A 17,246-nucleotide genomic window follows, 5' to 3' on the forward strand; every position below is an offset into this window, starting at 1 on the left:
AAAGCACATACCATAGCCTTTGACTTGTTGTGCACTGGTTGGAATGAGAAAGCCTGTCAGTTGAATGGATTCACAGACCAGGCCCGTAGCCAGGATTCTGAGGTGTGTGGGGGGTCGTTTAGGCTTATAGTGAGGCGTCCGGGGGCATATTGAGAAGGAAAAAAAACGATGGGGGGGGGGGGGGGGTCGGTCAAATACGGGCCTGCTGACGTGGTTCAATCTCAAGCGAGCACTCAACAGACTGAGTTATGGATACAGACACGTTTGAGGAGACTACCAGTATGTGGTTCCGTGGTAAAGTGCTCGGAGTGTTTTTTTCTCCGTTTCTTTTTGTGTTAAGAATATGCCATTTTGTAAACTGATGGCAAGTTTGTTCTGTATTGTGATTGGTTAATTACATTCTTTTTCCGGGATCAAATGAAAATAACACCCGGAAAGCTAATGATAGCATTAAAAAGTGACATCATTAGCAATTGGAGCAGGCAAAGTTGACGGTTCAAAAGTCTACAATTTGAGTGTAGCCAGGTATTTTTATCAAGAAATACCAAATATACAGTTAGTTCCGTAGAAGAACGATTGAGTTTTACAATGGACATACCCATGTGGAGTTTTTAGATTTGAGGGTGTTATTGTCTTAATTGATGCCCACAAATGTTTTATTTTTAAATTTGGGCTAATGCCTTTAGTCAAAAATTACATTTGCGGGATCAAATAGACAATAACACCCGCAAATCTAAAAACTCCATATGGTTATCTCCGAATTCGAAAATATAGTATTGACAACCTTAAAGGCATATTATCACAGACCACTGACCTATTTAATGGTCTAACAAAGTATTACCTGAACAAAAATAATTTGATTTGTCTCTAAATGTACTTTATTCAACCATCTTCATAACCACCATACTCCATTTATTAATGATATTTTGTAAAAATAATTGAATTATGGCAATGGTCCATAATTCAAAAACTAAAATTGCCGAGAGGGTTGCCATGGATTTCACTCCATCATGGTTCAGTTAAGATGATGCAATAGCTAGATTTGGTTTCCAACAATTAATGTAATTTTTAGTTATTATCTATTTTTAGAGAAATAAGGTCCTTAACAATCTAATTAAAATTAGCTCCACTATTACATGTGGATCTAACAGCAGCCAGTTAGAGCTCATGTCCACCAATCAAAACCTTACTTGCAGAATCATGCAAGTGATTTGAAAATAATTTGAAAACATTCCGAATTATCCTGAGGGTATACGATATGTTTCATGTGAATTACGAATGCCTTATTTAGACCAGTAGAACTAATTTTAATCAGATTACTAACAACACTGCGTAGTCTCCAATGTCCAGGTAACATTTCGTCTGTAAATAATAATTTAAATATTGACCAATCACACTTCGCCTTCTATAACGTTATTTGGGAGCATACAAATTCAAAAAATATCGGGCGAGTCTATTTTAGTAGCCGCAGTACAGCGAACCATACCAATACGTATGGGATGGGTTATCAGTGTTCAATTTTACATTAAAAATTATTTATTTATTTATAAAAAATATTTTTAAAAAATCAGTCTTCAGTTTTACATTACAAATTATTTATTTTATAAAATAAAACATGTTTTAAGGCATTCGTAATTTACACGAAACGTGTCGTATACCCTCAAGATAATTCGGAATGTTTTACAATTATTTTTAAATCACTGGCATGATTCTGCAAGTAAGGTTTTGATTGGTGGACATGAGCTCCAACTGGCTGCCGTTAGATCCACGTGTAATAGTGGAGCTAATTTTAATTAGATTGGGTCCTTAAATCCATGACAGTGTGCCTTTAACCTCTTGTGTCATACAGTTTGGATTGCTTCAAATTTACTACTTATAGCTGTTCTAGCCAGTGATTTAGGTCTTAAAATTTTATTTATTGTTATTATCTTTAATTTTGGATATGACTCTTTAAATGCAAACATGCCCTAGGCGTTATTTTCTTAGCAACAACATATTCGTGTTAAGTTAAAATATCAACATTTTCAAGGACTAAATACACTTCAAATGCAAATATTTATATACTCAAAAATCCATTAAATAATGGAGATATATATTTTAATAGGAATTATTACAAAATCACAAGGGATTATTAGACAACACATTAGCGTGAAATGTTCATGGCTAGGTAATTTGACATGACTAGATGAACCACACATTGACGCCAAAGGTAGAGAGGGTGAATTTGACGTTTTTGCTTCAGTGGTTGATAAGAGGTGAAATTCTTGCGATTCGCCAAGCATGCACGATCCGGTCGGGACTCGGACCTGACCAACGACAAACTTTACAAACGAAAGAGCTGGGCAAGGTGTCGTGTTGATATTTTGCGTTTGATTTATGTGATCTTTCTTCGTATGCGCAATGTCAAACACATATGTTGGGTGGGTTGATACACGAAGCACCAACACATGAAGGTGTTTTCAAAATGTCATTATGAGTTAGTCGGATCAGAGCTCCTAAAGTGTAGCAAGTTATTGCTATCATGGCTGCGTGGAGCGAACCCCATGATCGCTTTTGCTCGGGTTTAATCTAGAGCTAGTACTGTGAGGTAGGCCCAAGTACTGGCAAAAGAATGTCGCCGTATATTTGTGCCCACTATTCTTAACGGTTCAAGGATTTTATCATCGGGATGGGCTAACGGTGATTGTTTTCTTGACCGCGGAGATCATCGCTTCCAATCCAGCCTCGTCCAGTGTTCTTTTAGTGTAGTGTACGCTGGCGCAGTGCTCGGTAGTACACTGTCCGAGGACAAAAGAAGGAAAAGAAATGAAATGGTTTATTTAACGACGCACTCAAAACATTTTATTTACTGTTATATGGCGTCGGAAATATGGTTAAGGACCACACAGATATTGAAACCCGCTGTCGCCACTTCATTGGCTATTCTTTTCGATTAGCAGCAAGGGATCTTTTATATGCACCATCCCATAGACAGGATAGCACATACCACGGCCTTTGATATACCAGTCGTGGTGCACTGGCTGGAACGAGAAATATCCCAATGGGCCCACTGACGGGAATCGATCCCAAACCGACCGCGCACCAAGCGAGCGCTTTACCACTGGGCTACGTCTTGGAGAACAAAAGAGTTCTCTAGACGGGATTTGTGGTTCAGTGTACACTAATTTAGGTTACACCAGTGCAGTGATCTATAGCATACAGACCTTTCCTGCCCATCCCTTTTTTGTTGTTGTTTGTTTATAGACGACATATTAAATTATATTAAAGTTTATTTTATTAATATAAATTCAAATGAAAAGCAGCTTATGCTTAAAAATAAATAAATAAATGCACACCTTATAAAAACTTCAGAAGAATAAAAGTGCCACTTTCTACAAACCAAATAAACCAAAGTGATTTCTTTTCTGACTCCTAACTGGACACCTTGACACAAAGGTGCAAACATACTGGATCACCACTTATGTCCAGTCTTTGAACATGATATTTGCTGTGATATATCGACAACATAACCTTCAAAAGATTTCGTAAACACTTACTGGAAACACAGAGGTCATCCAGATACTGCACAAGCTTTGGTATGGTGTATGCCCAAAACACACCTGGGCTGGAGACTGGGCCGGGGCTGAGGCTGGTGAGTATGGTACCAGTTTGAAAAAGAAACACACTGAATCAAATGTGACAAAACACAAGAAATCTGTTCTGGCGTGAACTATAGATCTTGCAGCATAATTTGACAGCACCAGACCCAGCTTTGGTGTGTGGTGAACCCTAGTTTTTCAATGTGTTGAAGTTTAGCTCTAGGACGATGTGGTCTATAAACCCTGGCCTAAACGTATATGCCACTGACTCGATGACTAAGTAGATATTTGTCAACATTGAGCACCAAGTGCTTGGCATCTATGTAGCCGGTACACGTATGAAACTATACGGCTTCATCACACCAAAGAGACCATATCCAGAAAAACCAAGGAAGCTGTTAAAGTTGCCTGTAAGAAGAACCTGGTGTGGATCCTTGCAGGACAAACATGTTCAGAGGGTCGGCGAATCCCAAGGTAGACCAGAGTTAACATCAACCAAATGCCAAGCTCAGAAGATGCTGGGTATCTGCCCTTTTTCAGTGCACCAGCCACAAATGTTAACCACAGTGTTTGAAATCTTGAAACAGGCAGAACTAATCAGGGAGAAATTACTAGTTGAAAAAGTATGGTAGTTGTGGATCAAACACTTTTTGTAAAAGCTACTAAAATGTTTTTAGCACGTTTTAAACATTCTTCTAAGATGTCCATCACTGGGGTCCATGCTTGTAAACACTGCAGTCATGCTGTCAGGGTACATAAGTACATATAAGAAACCATTACGAAACTAGTACTGTAAGGGGTATTTATAATGTGGGTGAAGGACAATGTTTACGGCAACAGTGATTTGATCATAATTCTTAGCATGGTCGCAGATTTGAATAGAAATTCAATAGTGTCTTGTAAAAGTCCATGCTTAGGTCAGTTGATAACAATGGGGATATATTTAATAGAATATCTAATTCACAAGAATGGAGAGCTATCAACATACTGGATGTCCTACATACACATGCTAGAGGATGTAATACATGTACTTGGCCTTCTGTGTGCTTTTCGTGTAGGGAACTGGAATGTGCACCTTAATGCCATAAGAACTATGATCTCATGGTTGTTTGCCTATGATAAGATCAACTATGTCAGGTACCTATATATAGCCCCAAACTGTGGTCTGAAGACGAATATCCCAGAGATGAATCCTGATAATTAAGCTTGAAACATGGGCCACTTCTCAGTGCAGATGTCTGGGAAAAAACAAACATTTTGGGTGGATCCCTGTTAACTAGACCAATGGGGTCACAATATAGATACTCCGACTCCTGGAAGCAGAGCCTGAACGTTGAAATTATCAAACAGTATTATTAACAGCTAAACCCAGCAGTGCATCCCTAGGTCAGTTAAAAGGTAACAAATCCAAATTCCATCATACTTACTGACCAAGAATAAAAAAGACCAGAAAGCAGTATCAGCAGTTGTTTTTGTTATCAAAAGATAGGCCCATTCACTGAAAGGTAGGACTTCATTAGCATTTCTACTGCAAAGGTAGCTCCGAGAGATATCGCCACCTCTTGACTTGTGAAAGCCTTTGAGTGTGAGAAACTAGAAAAAAGACCCACCAGCAAACCAATTCCAAAACCGAATGAAAACTAACATGGTGTAGAGGTTTAGCATTATGTATACAAAAAGAAGTAAAAGCAAAAGGGAGAGTGATCCCCATAAAAGCAGTTTGTTCTTTGTTTGGTTGCATCCTTGTGGTGTAACAAGGACACAAACTCCAAATAGATGGTATTTTATCTCAATCCTTGGACCATTACCGTGAACTCTGTCTACACCAGATTTATTACTTAGAAAGACTAACAAATCTACTTTAGTCACTAATTTGCCGCCAAAGGTATGGCAAGTTCTTTGAAATCGCTGTTTTTAGTTGGGTCAGCAATAGATTCCCTCAGAGAACTAAAACCTCCAAAGTAAAGGCAGTCACATGTCTCTTCTGTGTCCTAGGTGCATCGTGCACTAAGGTCAGTGATCTCAGGTACATCCTGTTTTGTTTGACGAAAGTTGAGGTAGACAGTCATCAGCCTCCAGGTTATTGATACTGCTTCAGACCTTGTGAAAAATATTGAGGTGTCTGGAGCAATAACCGAATGTGTCTGGAGCAACAACCGAATGTGCAGGGTGGATGGTTGAAAAGGAAGAAGGAGTTGAGGTTATTCTGGATCTGCTGGCTCGAAACTGTCCAAAGACGAGTACACTACCAAATTGCATGTGTGTAGCAAATAGACTGTCAATAAATTACACTGTAGACTACTGGATTATGGGCAAAGTACAAATGAGGATGAGGGAAATGAATATGATTATTATATTTCTCCTGAAAACTTTACATTGTTTGCAATGGTTCATTAATTTATTTACACTTATTTTTGTGCTTCTGCTCAATTAAGGTTCAAACACGCTGTCCTGGGCATACACCTTAACTATCTGGGCTGCCGGTCTAGGACAGTGGGTTAGTAGTTAGTGAGAGATAATTCAGTGTAGTCGTCAAACTCACTCCGCCTTGGAGCCGGTATGAGTCTTAGTCCCCAAATTGATACCAATAAACCCTATTGGCTCATGGACTACCTGTAGTGTTTTGCATTGCAATAACTTACCCGAGTTGTAATGCCTAATGTAATAAGAAACTTGTTTAGTTGTTTTGAACTGTAATAAAAACTGCCCTAACACGGAGAAGGGAACCAGGGGATGATGTTTTTGCTTTACATCGAGCACGTCAGCCACTGTTGGATGTACAGAATTCGTGATATATTATTTACAAACGAAACCACTACCACCAAGAGACAGGGCAGCATATATCACAACCTATATACCTCGCTATTGCTGGTAGAAAAAAAAAACTCCAAACGGCGGATTATTGCTGCTCGAGTTTTAAACTATAATGTTTTTAGTCAGTAGTATTTGGAGCTATTGCTCAGTAGATCAGTGGTTTGGTCTGAGACTGATGACCTCTTTGACCGCGGATATTGTCCAGTGCTCTCTCGGTGTATTGCGCGCTAGTGCGATGCTCCCTAGGACACAACCTGGGGCCAAGAGAGTTCACTGGGAGGGACTCGAGGTTCATTGTACGTTATTGAAGGGTATGACAGCGCAGTGATCTCTAATACATACACTTCGACCTTATAAACCAATTTCTCAAATTAAAATAGATTTTTACCAATAAAAACAAATGAACGACATCCTGAGTTCAGCAGTAAATCGGTGAATGGGTTTATCGGTGTCACATATAAAGAAGTCGTCTGAAGAATTCTAAGTAGTAGTGGTAGATGTGAAGAAGATTTGTCTCACAGATCGATCTCCGTGTGTGTGTGTTTTCATATTTTAAGAACTATCAGTGGTTTTGTCTGGGACTAATGACCTCTTTGACCGCGCAGATCGTTGATTCGCATACATCTTGGTCCAAGGCTCTCTCAGTGTATTGCGCGCTAGTGCGATGCTCCATAGTACACGACCTGGGGCCAAAAGAGTTCACTGGGTGGGACTCGAGGTTCATTGTACGTTATCGAAGGGTATGACAGTGCAGTGATCTCTAGTACATACACTTCGACCTTATAAACCAATTTCTCAAATTAAAATAGATTTTTACCAATAAAAACAAATGAACGACATCCTGAGTTCAGCAGTAAATCAGTGAATGGGTTTATCACTGTCACATATAAAAAAGTCGTCTGAAGAATTCTAAGTAGCAGTGATAGAAGTGAAGAAGATTTGTCTCACAGATCGATCTCCGTGTGTATGTGTGTGTGTGTGTGTGTTTTCATATTTTAAGAATTATCAGTGGTTTGGTTTGAGACTAATGACCTCTTTGACCGCGGAGATGTTGATTCGCATACATCTTGGTCAAAGGCTCTCTCAGTGTATTGCGCGCTAGTGCGATGCTCCATAGTACTCGACCTGGGGCCAAAAGAGTTCACTGGGAGGGACTCGAGGTTCATTGTACGTTATCGAAGGGTATGACAGTGCAGTGATCTCTAGTACATACACTTCGACCTTATAAACCAATTTCTCAAATTAAAATAGATTTTTATTAATAAAAACAAATGAACGACATCCTGAGTTCAGCAGTAAATCAGTGAATGGGTTTATCGGTGTCATATATAAAGAAGTCGTCTGAAGAATTCTAAGTAGCAGTGCTAGAAGTGAAGAAGATTTGTCTCACAGATCGATCTCCGTGTGTGTGTGTGTGTGTGTGTGTCTGTGTGTGTGTGTGTGTGTATTTGTGTGTGTGTGTGTGTGTCTCTCTCTCTCTCTCTGTGTGTGTGTGTGTTTGTGTTTGTGATATATGTTTGTGTGTTTGTGTTTGTGTGCGCGCGTGCGTATATATGTAATATAGTCTACGGCTATTCATTGCCTAACATTTGGTTATTTCGACATTTGACCAAGAAAGACGGAAAACCCGTTGTCGTCACATAGTCTACTCCTAACGATAACGCAATGCATGGGTATTTTATATGAACTTTCCTATAGGCAAGTCTGTACATACTACATCCTTCGGAAGGAAGGAAATGTTTTATTTAACGACGCACCACTCAACACATTTTATTTACGGTTATATGGCGTCAGACATATGGTTAAGGACCACACAGATATAGAGAAGAAACCCGCTGTCGCCACTTCATGGGCTACACTTTTCGATTAGCAGCAAGGGATATTTTATATGCACCATCCCACAGACAGGATAACACATACCACGGCCTTTGATATATCAGTCGTGGTGCACTGGCTGGAGCACGAAATAGCCCAATGGGCCCACCGACGGGGATCGATTCCAGACCGACCGCGCATCAACATTTTGGTATGAGCAAAGTCTGTGCTCACTGGATGCCGAGAATGTCGACATCGGAAATGAAGCGAAAGCCGATTCCATCCAGTAATCGTAATCTGGCACATTATACAAGCTAAATTCAGTTATAATGTTTTCTGAGACTGTTCTCTCATAACGTCTGCTATATTCATCACGCCTAATTTCAATTTTGAGTATTTCCTGTAATTGATGAACCTAATTATATCAATTCTTTAGTCAATGCGACTATGTATTCAGAGTAACTATGTCCTCTGCCAGTATGATTAAGTATGTCAGTAAGTCTTACAAGACGTGCCCCTTTTCATATCATACCATGTCTCCGTGGATGAGAAATGGATCAGATTGTCCAAATCCGGATAATCTTTGGAGAGCATAGCCGGGGTGGAGTTGGTGCAGTTTCACCGTTACAACCCATGCCGTGTGAGATGGTACATTTTCTTGAATCAGCAGAGGGGTGGTTGACAGCTTTCCACGCCGTTTTCGACAGATTGACTGACGCAAACGTCTAAGCAAATCATACAGTCGATAGGGATTGGTCCCTTGGTATTATAGAGAATGCTGCATATGATCTTGCTAGCACTGGGACGGGCATTGAATTTCTTTGGTGCTAGAGAATTGACGTGTTTCCACTGTTTCAAATGTTGCTCTGACTTAGGGTCATAGTTATGAATCCAGGTTAGATACCAGGGCCCATATTTTCGTAGTTTTCTTTAAAGCATCGTTGACGATTGCAAAAATCAAAAATTAAAACATTTAAAATTAGCTTTATTTTTTTCAAACGCTGTTGAATGGCAGTCCTCCTACAACGCAATCATGATGTAGCATCCTCAAGAGTCGTCCTATACACAAAACACGTGACATTTGTTCATGAGAGCAGTCATGACCGTGTTAAAAAAAATCCTTTGATTGATTCATTTATTTCAACTTATTTTTCTGCTTATATACAAGTAAGGCTCAAGCACGCTGTTCTGGGCAGATACACCTCAGCTATCTGGGCTGTCTGTCCAGGACAGTTTGTTAACTGTTAGTGGTTAAATCCTTAGAGCTTACTGTGTGCAGAGATAATATTTTGAATACACCAATGGATGGATTTGTCGTTCAGATAGTCTCAGTGTACATGCATCCATATAGTGATTTAAGGTATAATTTTCCAATGTCAAACGTGACATAATACGGACATGCTAACGTAAGAAAGGACGACTTATAATCATACGCACGATTCATGAATGAATTTGTCACGTGATCTTGCCTGGACACGCACACGATTGCAGTACAAGGACGGATAAGGTCGCCGATCCAGGGTTCGTGCTATAGATATGGAACACGGAGGCAATCATAAACACGAGTTGTCATACCAAACTCGCCCTAAATATTACGTGACCATATATAGGGGCCTGTGCCCCTTGTGACCCAGCCTCAATCCTCCTCTCTCTCTCTCTCTCTCTCTCTCTCTCTCTCTCTCTCTCTCTCTCTCTCTCTCTCTCTCTCTCTCTCTCTCTCTCTCTCTCTCTCTTCTATTTTATAAAACAACTAATGTTGTACACCCTTTTTTAAAACATTCTAACTCCGCCCTTATAATAGTCATGTGCACACTGGCAAGGTACATCATTTACATATGGCTTCAGTGACCGAATGCTGGACATGTGTGTCCCTTATTGGTTTCATTTCAAGCGACGATGTGCATACAGTCAACTAACTACGGGAACATTCGCTATTTAGTTAACCATGATGCTGATCTGTTCATGATTTTTGTATCTTCGAGTTGTGTTTATGTCCTCTGAAATTTAAGAATAATGTTTTTATTTTCGCATATAAAAGCAACATGGAGATCACTGATTATAATTATTACACCATTGGTTTTAATACCTTTAGTACTTCCAGGATCGTCTTCGGTACGTTGCATGTACGCATTTAATTAATATTTATATGTATCGATTTAATTTGCATATATTTTGTATTGCCATCTGTTAGGTATTTTTTCAGTTGTACCTTATGAATTATTACGAAAATTATCGTCCGTTGCAGGTATCTCGGTGCGCTTTTGGCTTTCTTTTGATGATAGTTTACTGGATGAGTGAAGCACTTCCGCTTCCGGTGACTTCCCTTTTACCAATTGTGCTATTTCCTATTTTGGGAGTAGCCCCTCCCAAAATACTAGCCGTTCAGTATTTTAAGGTTAGTATGAAAATATTCAAAGTCCAGGTACGTCCGCACTGCTTTTTATCATAATATTTGATAAGTTTCCAAAAAAAAATAATATCAACTTATTGTATCACCAACTTTATTTATTTAACAGAAACTCTTTCTTCTCAAATTAATGAATCCACACCGCAGTCTGACATAAGTCATATCCATTCGTATGGAGAAATAGTAAACAATATAAATGATATGAAATGGGTTCATTTCTGTAATACAGCTTACAGACTCAATGAACAACTTGTTCAGATTCTAATACCCTATATGTCATTCTTGGTTCCAGTAATGCGAATTTCACACCACATTATCATATTTCAGACTCATATCGCGTAGTTGGGGTATTAATAAATCAATGGAGTTGATACACAATTTATAGGTGACCTCGTCAGTAATTTTACAAAATTTATACAGGAACAATAAACAACCTACATATTTATATCACGTGTAATGATACTGTTCACTCTTGCCAGGATGTCAGGTTTATGTTGATGGGAGGACTGCTGGTGGCGCTCGCCATAGAGAAAAGCAATCTTCACAGACGATTTGCTCTGAAACTTCTTCTTCTGTTTGGGGTCAGACCTAAGAGGTAACAAATACAACAATGTAAATGGAGAATTGTTAAATATAAACATATATAATCGCAATTCGTAAAAATATTGTATTCACACATCCACTCATTGACAGAAAACTTGTATTTGAAAAACCCCAAACTCATTATGAAATAGTCTATGATAGATCCGTGGCAGTCACGGAGATCTGAGACCCCTCCCTCCTTTGACGACGTATATGATAAAAAAGAGCTATGACCTAATTCAGTAAACATTCGCAAATTTGCGATCTCGCAGTGCAATGCACAACGTTTGTTTTGTTTTATTTAACAACACCACTAGAGCACAGTGATTAATTAATCATCGGCTATTGGATGTCAAACATTTGGTAATTCTTACTCGTAGTCATCAGAGGAAACCCGTTACATTTTTCCTAGACAGGAAAGCACATACCACGACCTTCGTCCAGTTGTGGTGCAATGGTTGGAATGAGAAAAAACACAATCAACTGAATGGACGCAAGCACCTCAAGTGAGGACTCAACCGACAGAGCTAAATCCAGCCCTCCACCCCACTCCACCCCCGCGAATGCTCAAAGACATGCATAGATGATGCGAAGTTGCTTAAGCCGACCTAATTCACAAAGCTTACTTAAGCTGTCTTAAGCAATTCGCATCGTCATCGCATGTGTTCGTGAATTGTTCTGCGAAATCTACACTCCAAACATCTAACATGGGAAGCATCTCGGTCCCTTGTTATGCTGCTCTGAGCACACACACACACACACACATACACACACACACACACACTCTCTCTCTCTCTCTCTCTCTCTCTCTCTCTCTCTCTCTCTCTCTCTCTCTCTCTCTCTCTCTCTCTCTCTCTCTCTCTCTCTCACACACACACACACACACACACACCTCTGCTTTCTGTCCAGGGCAGGGACTATTGGTTAACTGTTTGTGTTTGGTGAAAGATACGTCTTAAACCCTCAATGAGCCGTTAAACATCACTGTGGGTGGGATCCGACACTTTACCTAGTACCTACAGCCTTAAGACCGAAGATCCAACAACTACTTCACTGAAGCCGGTGTTATCCTAGGACATTGACTATTGTTTGTATTTTTATTTCCACTAACATCAATCTGATTAAAATCAGCTCCACTTGGTAACAACTACGACCAGTAGAGCCGATTCCAACCCGATTGTACTAACATCAGTCAAGGCATATTATTTCCTTGGCAATAAGTCTCAATACGTTTATATATTAATACAACATGTACACTGATACAAATACAAATCATATCATAATGCTTCGTTCTGTGTGTTTTAGCTAGTATTGTGTTTTCTGTTCAGACTTTTGCTGGCCTTTGCGGTAGGCACGGGCTTCCTGTCCATGTGGATTTCTAACACGGCGGCCACAGCTATGATGCTTCCCATAGCCAGAGCCGTCCTGTGTAGACTCCTCAAGATTCAGTCCAGAAAGAAACGAGCAGTACACGGTGCTACAGGTTTGTACGATTGTAATACAATTACACTTTTGAAACGTTCTACGGGAAACAGTCAGAGCATATTCCCCTCCAGTGAGCACTCCTTACTTGGGTCCATATCTGAAAATGTTTGTAATGGGTCAAGGTATATATGTGCCAAAGTTTCATACTTTTAACCAAAATTGCACAATTCAGTCAAACATTGGGTGTTAACTGCCTCACTACATACGATGCGTTACTAACAAAAATTATGTCTGATGTTATAACCGATTTTCATCATGTGTATGCTGTTTTCATCTTTTAGGCGAAAAACCTTTACATGATATTCATAATTTAAATTAAAATTGTTTAAAAACTATTTTAATTTTGGAGCCAGGAAAAAGGCTTAGCCCTATAGTATTCAAATGTCTTGACAGATTTCAAGCTAACGTATTAACCGTGCATTTTATATTCATCAAAATTAATCATCTACACAAAACATATTGCTACATGTATTTGATATAAAGTGGGAAGTTTTCGTTATTTTTGTTAAGTTTATCAGGACCAGTGAACATTTTTTTCTTTCAGTATAATGGTATTATGCCATATTTCACTATATTAGTTACTATATTCGGGTTAATTTATTAGAATATCTAACCACTTAACAGTAATATGCCATTTTGAATTACGCCTGACATAACCCAACAATCCTAATATTGTCTTTGTGTTACGCTTTTAGAAGCTCTACTGGGCAGTGACCCACAGCCGAACGAACAAAGCAAAGTCAATGAAATGGCGTTAGAAGAAGGTCTACAGAACGCAAACAGGTGTGATGCATTAATAATAGATGTATAATGGTTTGTGACAATATACAAACAGCTAATAATACATCAAATCTATAGTTCGATATATAATTATTGCATTATACAAGATCAAATATTTTCTTTCGTCTCTTCATTAGTTCTATTTTTGTTCTATATATTTTTTCTTCCAGGCACACTGGGGTGGGGAGTGGGGATGGGGCATAAATATAATTAAAGAATATTTGGTTCAGTGATATCTATAATTGTGTTGACACGATTCGCACTTGCACAAGCGTCGTATGAAATGACAGAATTTGCGAAATGAGAAATATACTGGTGGAAAGAAATAAAGGAACACATTACATTTGAGACCAACTGTTATTCACTGCTAGAGTTGTTAGGCCTGTATAAAATACAGAGATGTACTGTGGGATTGAATTTCGGTATTGTGGGATCGACTGTCAGTAAGCTGGTAACGCAGGTACCTTCCTGATACTATGGATGAGGATTTTGGTTATTTAAAGTTAAAGTTTGTTTTATTTAACGACACCTCTAGAGAACATTGATTAATTAATCATCGGCTATTGGATTTCAAACATTTGGTAATTGTGACACGTAGTCATCAGAGGAAACCCGCTAAAAAAAAATCTGATGCAACAAGGGATTTTTTTATATGCACTTTCCCACAGACAGGAAAGCACATACCACGGACTTTGACCAGTTGTGGTGCACTGGTTGGAACGAGAAACTATTTAAAGTGAAGCCTGAAACAAAACGTAGTTAAAAAGTGCTTCACTGCTGAGCATTTACTCAATATCTACTGTGTGTACTAGAAACAATGACGAATTATCCAACCTTCTACTTTTACAACAATCTAGTTTTTTATGTTTGATAAAAAGCACTTCCTTACTTCTTCGAAAGTTGTCTTTTCACCAACATATTGAAGTTCCCCTTTTTAAAAGCCCTCGACTGCAACCCTATGAACTATTGAACTATTTAAAATGGTACTCTGTATTCAATGAGAATATTGACATCAGTCATGCAGAGAAGTTAGATATGTTTTTTAGGAAAGTAACTCTTGAAGAAGTAAAGTATGGTACATATGTATTTCGTTCTGCAATTTGAATGACAAGACCGTAACATATGGTCAGGGCCGTATCTCCGCACGATACAGAGTCCAATGGGAATTTGGTAAAATAGTGGATGGTTCCATGAATCTCTATACAGTGCATTGTCTGTAGGAGGACAGCCTCACCCGAAGAGACCCTTCACTGGATACTTCATCCCTTTAGCATCGCCACAAAGAGGATTGCCACTCTCAGACTAGTTTACTAAATCAAAACTAGCGCCGGACAGAGCTCATTAGAAAATAAAAGACAACGAGATATGGTAAAAGAAGATGGTGTGTCAGTTGATTATCGTTTCAATATAGATTGTAGCTGTCGTGTACCATACACCATCTAATAGTCCGTTTCTTGGATGTCTCAGTGACGCAAAGAACTATACCATCGAGAGCTCCAGCTCCTGGTAGGGTCAACCAAGCTGGATTGGTCAAAGGGAAGGGGCTAGACGAACATACATCACTGTCGAAGACGAATAAGCTGGACCAAATTATTTCTAATGAGGCGCTCAACAGCGGCTCAAGTTCAAGTTCTTTATTGCGTTAAGCTTTACAGCTTAATGGCATAAAAACAGTATTGAACATATAAATTAATATATACATGTATATAAATAGTGCAGTGCAATGGTGGAGAGTGAGTTAAACATGTACACAGATATTGTTAAGCTATAATTAAAATCGCATGTAGTATACTATAGCAATATGGTAATATAATATAATTTAATATAAAGGCAGCTCAACACACATTTGCTCACGAGCGTTCGCAGCTCAAAAAGACGCAGCACACGCCATTTTAAAACTAAGCTGTATCAAACTGAACAGTTTACCATAAACTAAATTGTGTATCCAAGTCAAAATTCTAACATCATTAGATACTGGTTTTGTTATTGAAAATATAACTAATAAATATTACAGTATTAGAGAAGGCATTACTAAGAATGATATGGTCGTTGATGGTCTTAACTACGAAGACGACGATGATGAAGAAACAGACTTCTCAAATCTAGACCCAGAATCAAAGAACCTGCTAAAAGCCGTCTGTCTGTGCGTCTGTTATTCTGCAAACTGCGGTGGGATTGGAACACTGACTGGGACAGGAAATAACCTGGTAGCAAAAGGTTACATTGACAAGTATGTTTATTCTTCCACCTGTTACTATCTTCAGATTCGTCTTGATACGTTGAAAAATATGTGTTACTGTATAGTATAGGCTTATATACGGGCTGTTATGAAAACGACCACGTGTCCATACTGACGTCTATTCACAATAACGTCTTCAGGGCTGTACCTAGAGGTGTGTGAGGAGTATGGGAGCAGTTGTTGAGGCGGCAACACTTTGGAGAAAAAACCTTTTGTATGTTTGTTTTCTTTTTTCTTTTTGGACGGTTTTTGCTTCTTTTTTTGCCTGATGGTCGACATTCGTGGCTCAGTGGCTGTTAATGGCTCAGAGGCGCCAAATAGTGGAACACGTCTCTGCCTGTAGAAAAATACGAAAAGTGTATTTAAAAGTGCTATTGTAAAAGTAAAGTTTGTTTTATTTAACGACGCCACTAGAGCACATTGATTTTTTTTATCTTATCATCGGCTATTGGAAGTCAAACATATGATCATTCTGACACTGTGTTTTAGAGGAAACTCGCTGTCGCCACATAGGCTACTCTTTTACGACAGGCAGCAAGGGATCTTTTATTTACGCTTCCCACAGGCAGGATAGCACAAACCATGGCCTTTGTTGAACCAGTTATGGATCACTGGTCGGTGCAAGTGGTTTTACACCTACCCATTGAGCCTTGCGGAGCACTCACTCAGGGTTTGGAGTCGGTATCTGGATTAAAAATCCCATGCCTCGACTGGGATCCGAACCCAGTACCCACCAGCCTGTAAACCGATGGCCTAACCACTACGCCACCGAGGCCGGTAAGTGCTATTGTTGTCTAGTTGAAGAAGACTCTACATATTCGTGCACATATTCCTTATTTTACCACCTTTCCCCTAATACCGTTAGGTCATGTTCGTCCCTAGTCGTGTTAGATCGTAATCGAGGCTACTGCGTTGTCCTACGAAGTAAGGAGTTAACTGACGTATGCATGATAACATTAATTATGAAAACATGGCAGTGATTTGTTTATTAATCTCTTTTAATGACTGTCCTTTTCATAGGAATACAGCGTTCAGAGGTATAAGCATAGTATTTTTAATATAGGACTTACAATTACATGCAGTTTTTTTCTATATATCTTAATATTTGTTTTAAGACTCGAAGGCGGAATGATTACCTTCACATCGTGGATGATATTCTCATTTCCGGTGTCAGCCATTGGTGTTTTCCTGGTTTGGCTGTGGGTGCAGATTGTATTTCTTGGACCAAGGTATTATTTTTATGCAAGCATGTTTATCCGTAGCCAGAAGTCTATATTAGCAGTATTTGTGGTAAAACACACACATTGTGACCCTCCAATTCAAATCCGCAACAAAGCATACAAAACCCAACAACACTAAAACAAGCCAAAAGGACTAATACACCCACTCATCTCCATTTAAAAACAACAGCAATAGTAAGACGTTTAGATTTTCTCAAGAAATTGCGCACACAACAAGTGATTACATTAGAAAATGTAATTGTTGGTTATATCATTTCACTTTCAGAGAAACGTTCAGATGTACCAGAAGTAAAGCTATCGATACC

At 39.0% G+C, this 17,246-nt stretch overlaps 1 protein-coding gene across 1 annotated transcript in view; it reads left to right on the plus strand.

Moving 5' to 3' along the window:
• Positions 1-8,759: 8,759 nt before the first annotated feature.
• LOC121368597 (solute carrier family 13 member 5-like) overlaps positions 8,760-17,246 on the plus strand; it is a 20,292-nt gene continuing 11,805 nt past the window's right edge. Inside the window, exons 1-7 of the mRNA XM_041493336.1 lie at positions 8,760-8,855; positions 10,453-10,602; positions 11,094-11,209; positions 12,525-12,679; positions 13,377-13,464; positions 15,476-15,691; positions 16,816-16,929. Coding sequence (XP_041349270.1) covers positions 8,760-8,855; positions 10,453-10,602; positions 11,094-11,209; positions 12,525-12,679; positions 13,377-13,464; positions 15,476-15,691; positions 16,816-16,929 — 935 coding nt within the window. The remainder of the gene's footprint in view (positions 8,856-10,452; positions 10,603-11,093; positions 11,210-12,524; positions 12,680-13,376; positions 13,465-15,475; positions 15,692-16,815; positions 16,930-17,246) is intronic.

This window comes from Gigantopelta aegis, chromosome 3, assembly GCF_016097555.1.
Source record: "Gigantopelta aegis isolate Gae_Host chromosome 3, Gae_host_genome, whole genome shotgun sequence".
NCBI lineage: Eukaryota > Metazoa > Mollusca > Gastropoda > Neomphalida > Peltospiridae > Gigantopelta > Gigantopelta aegis.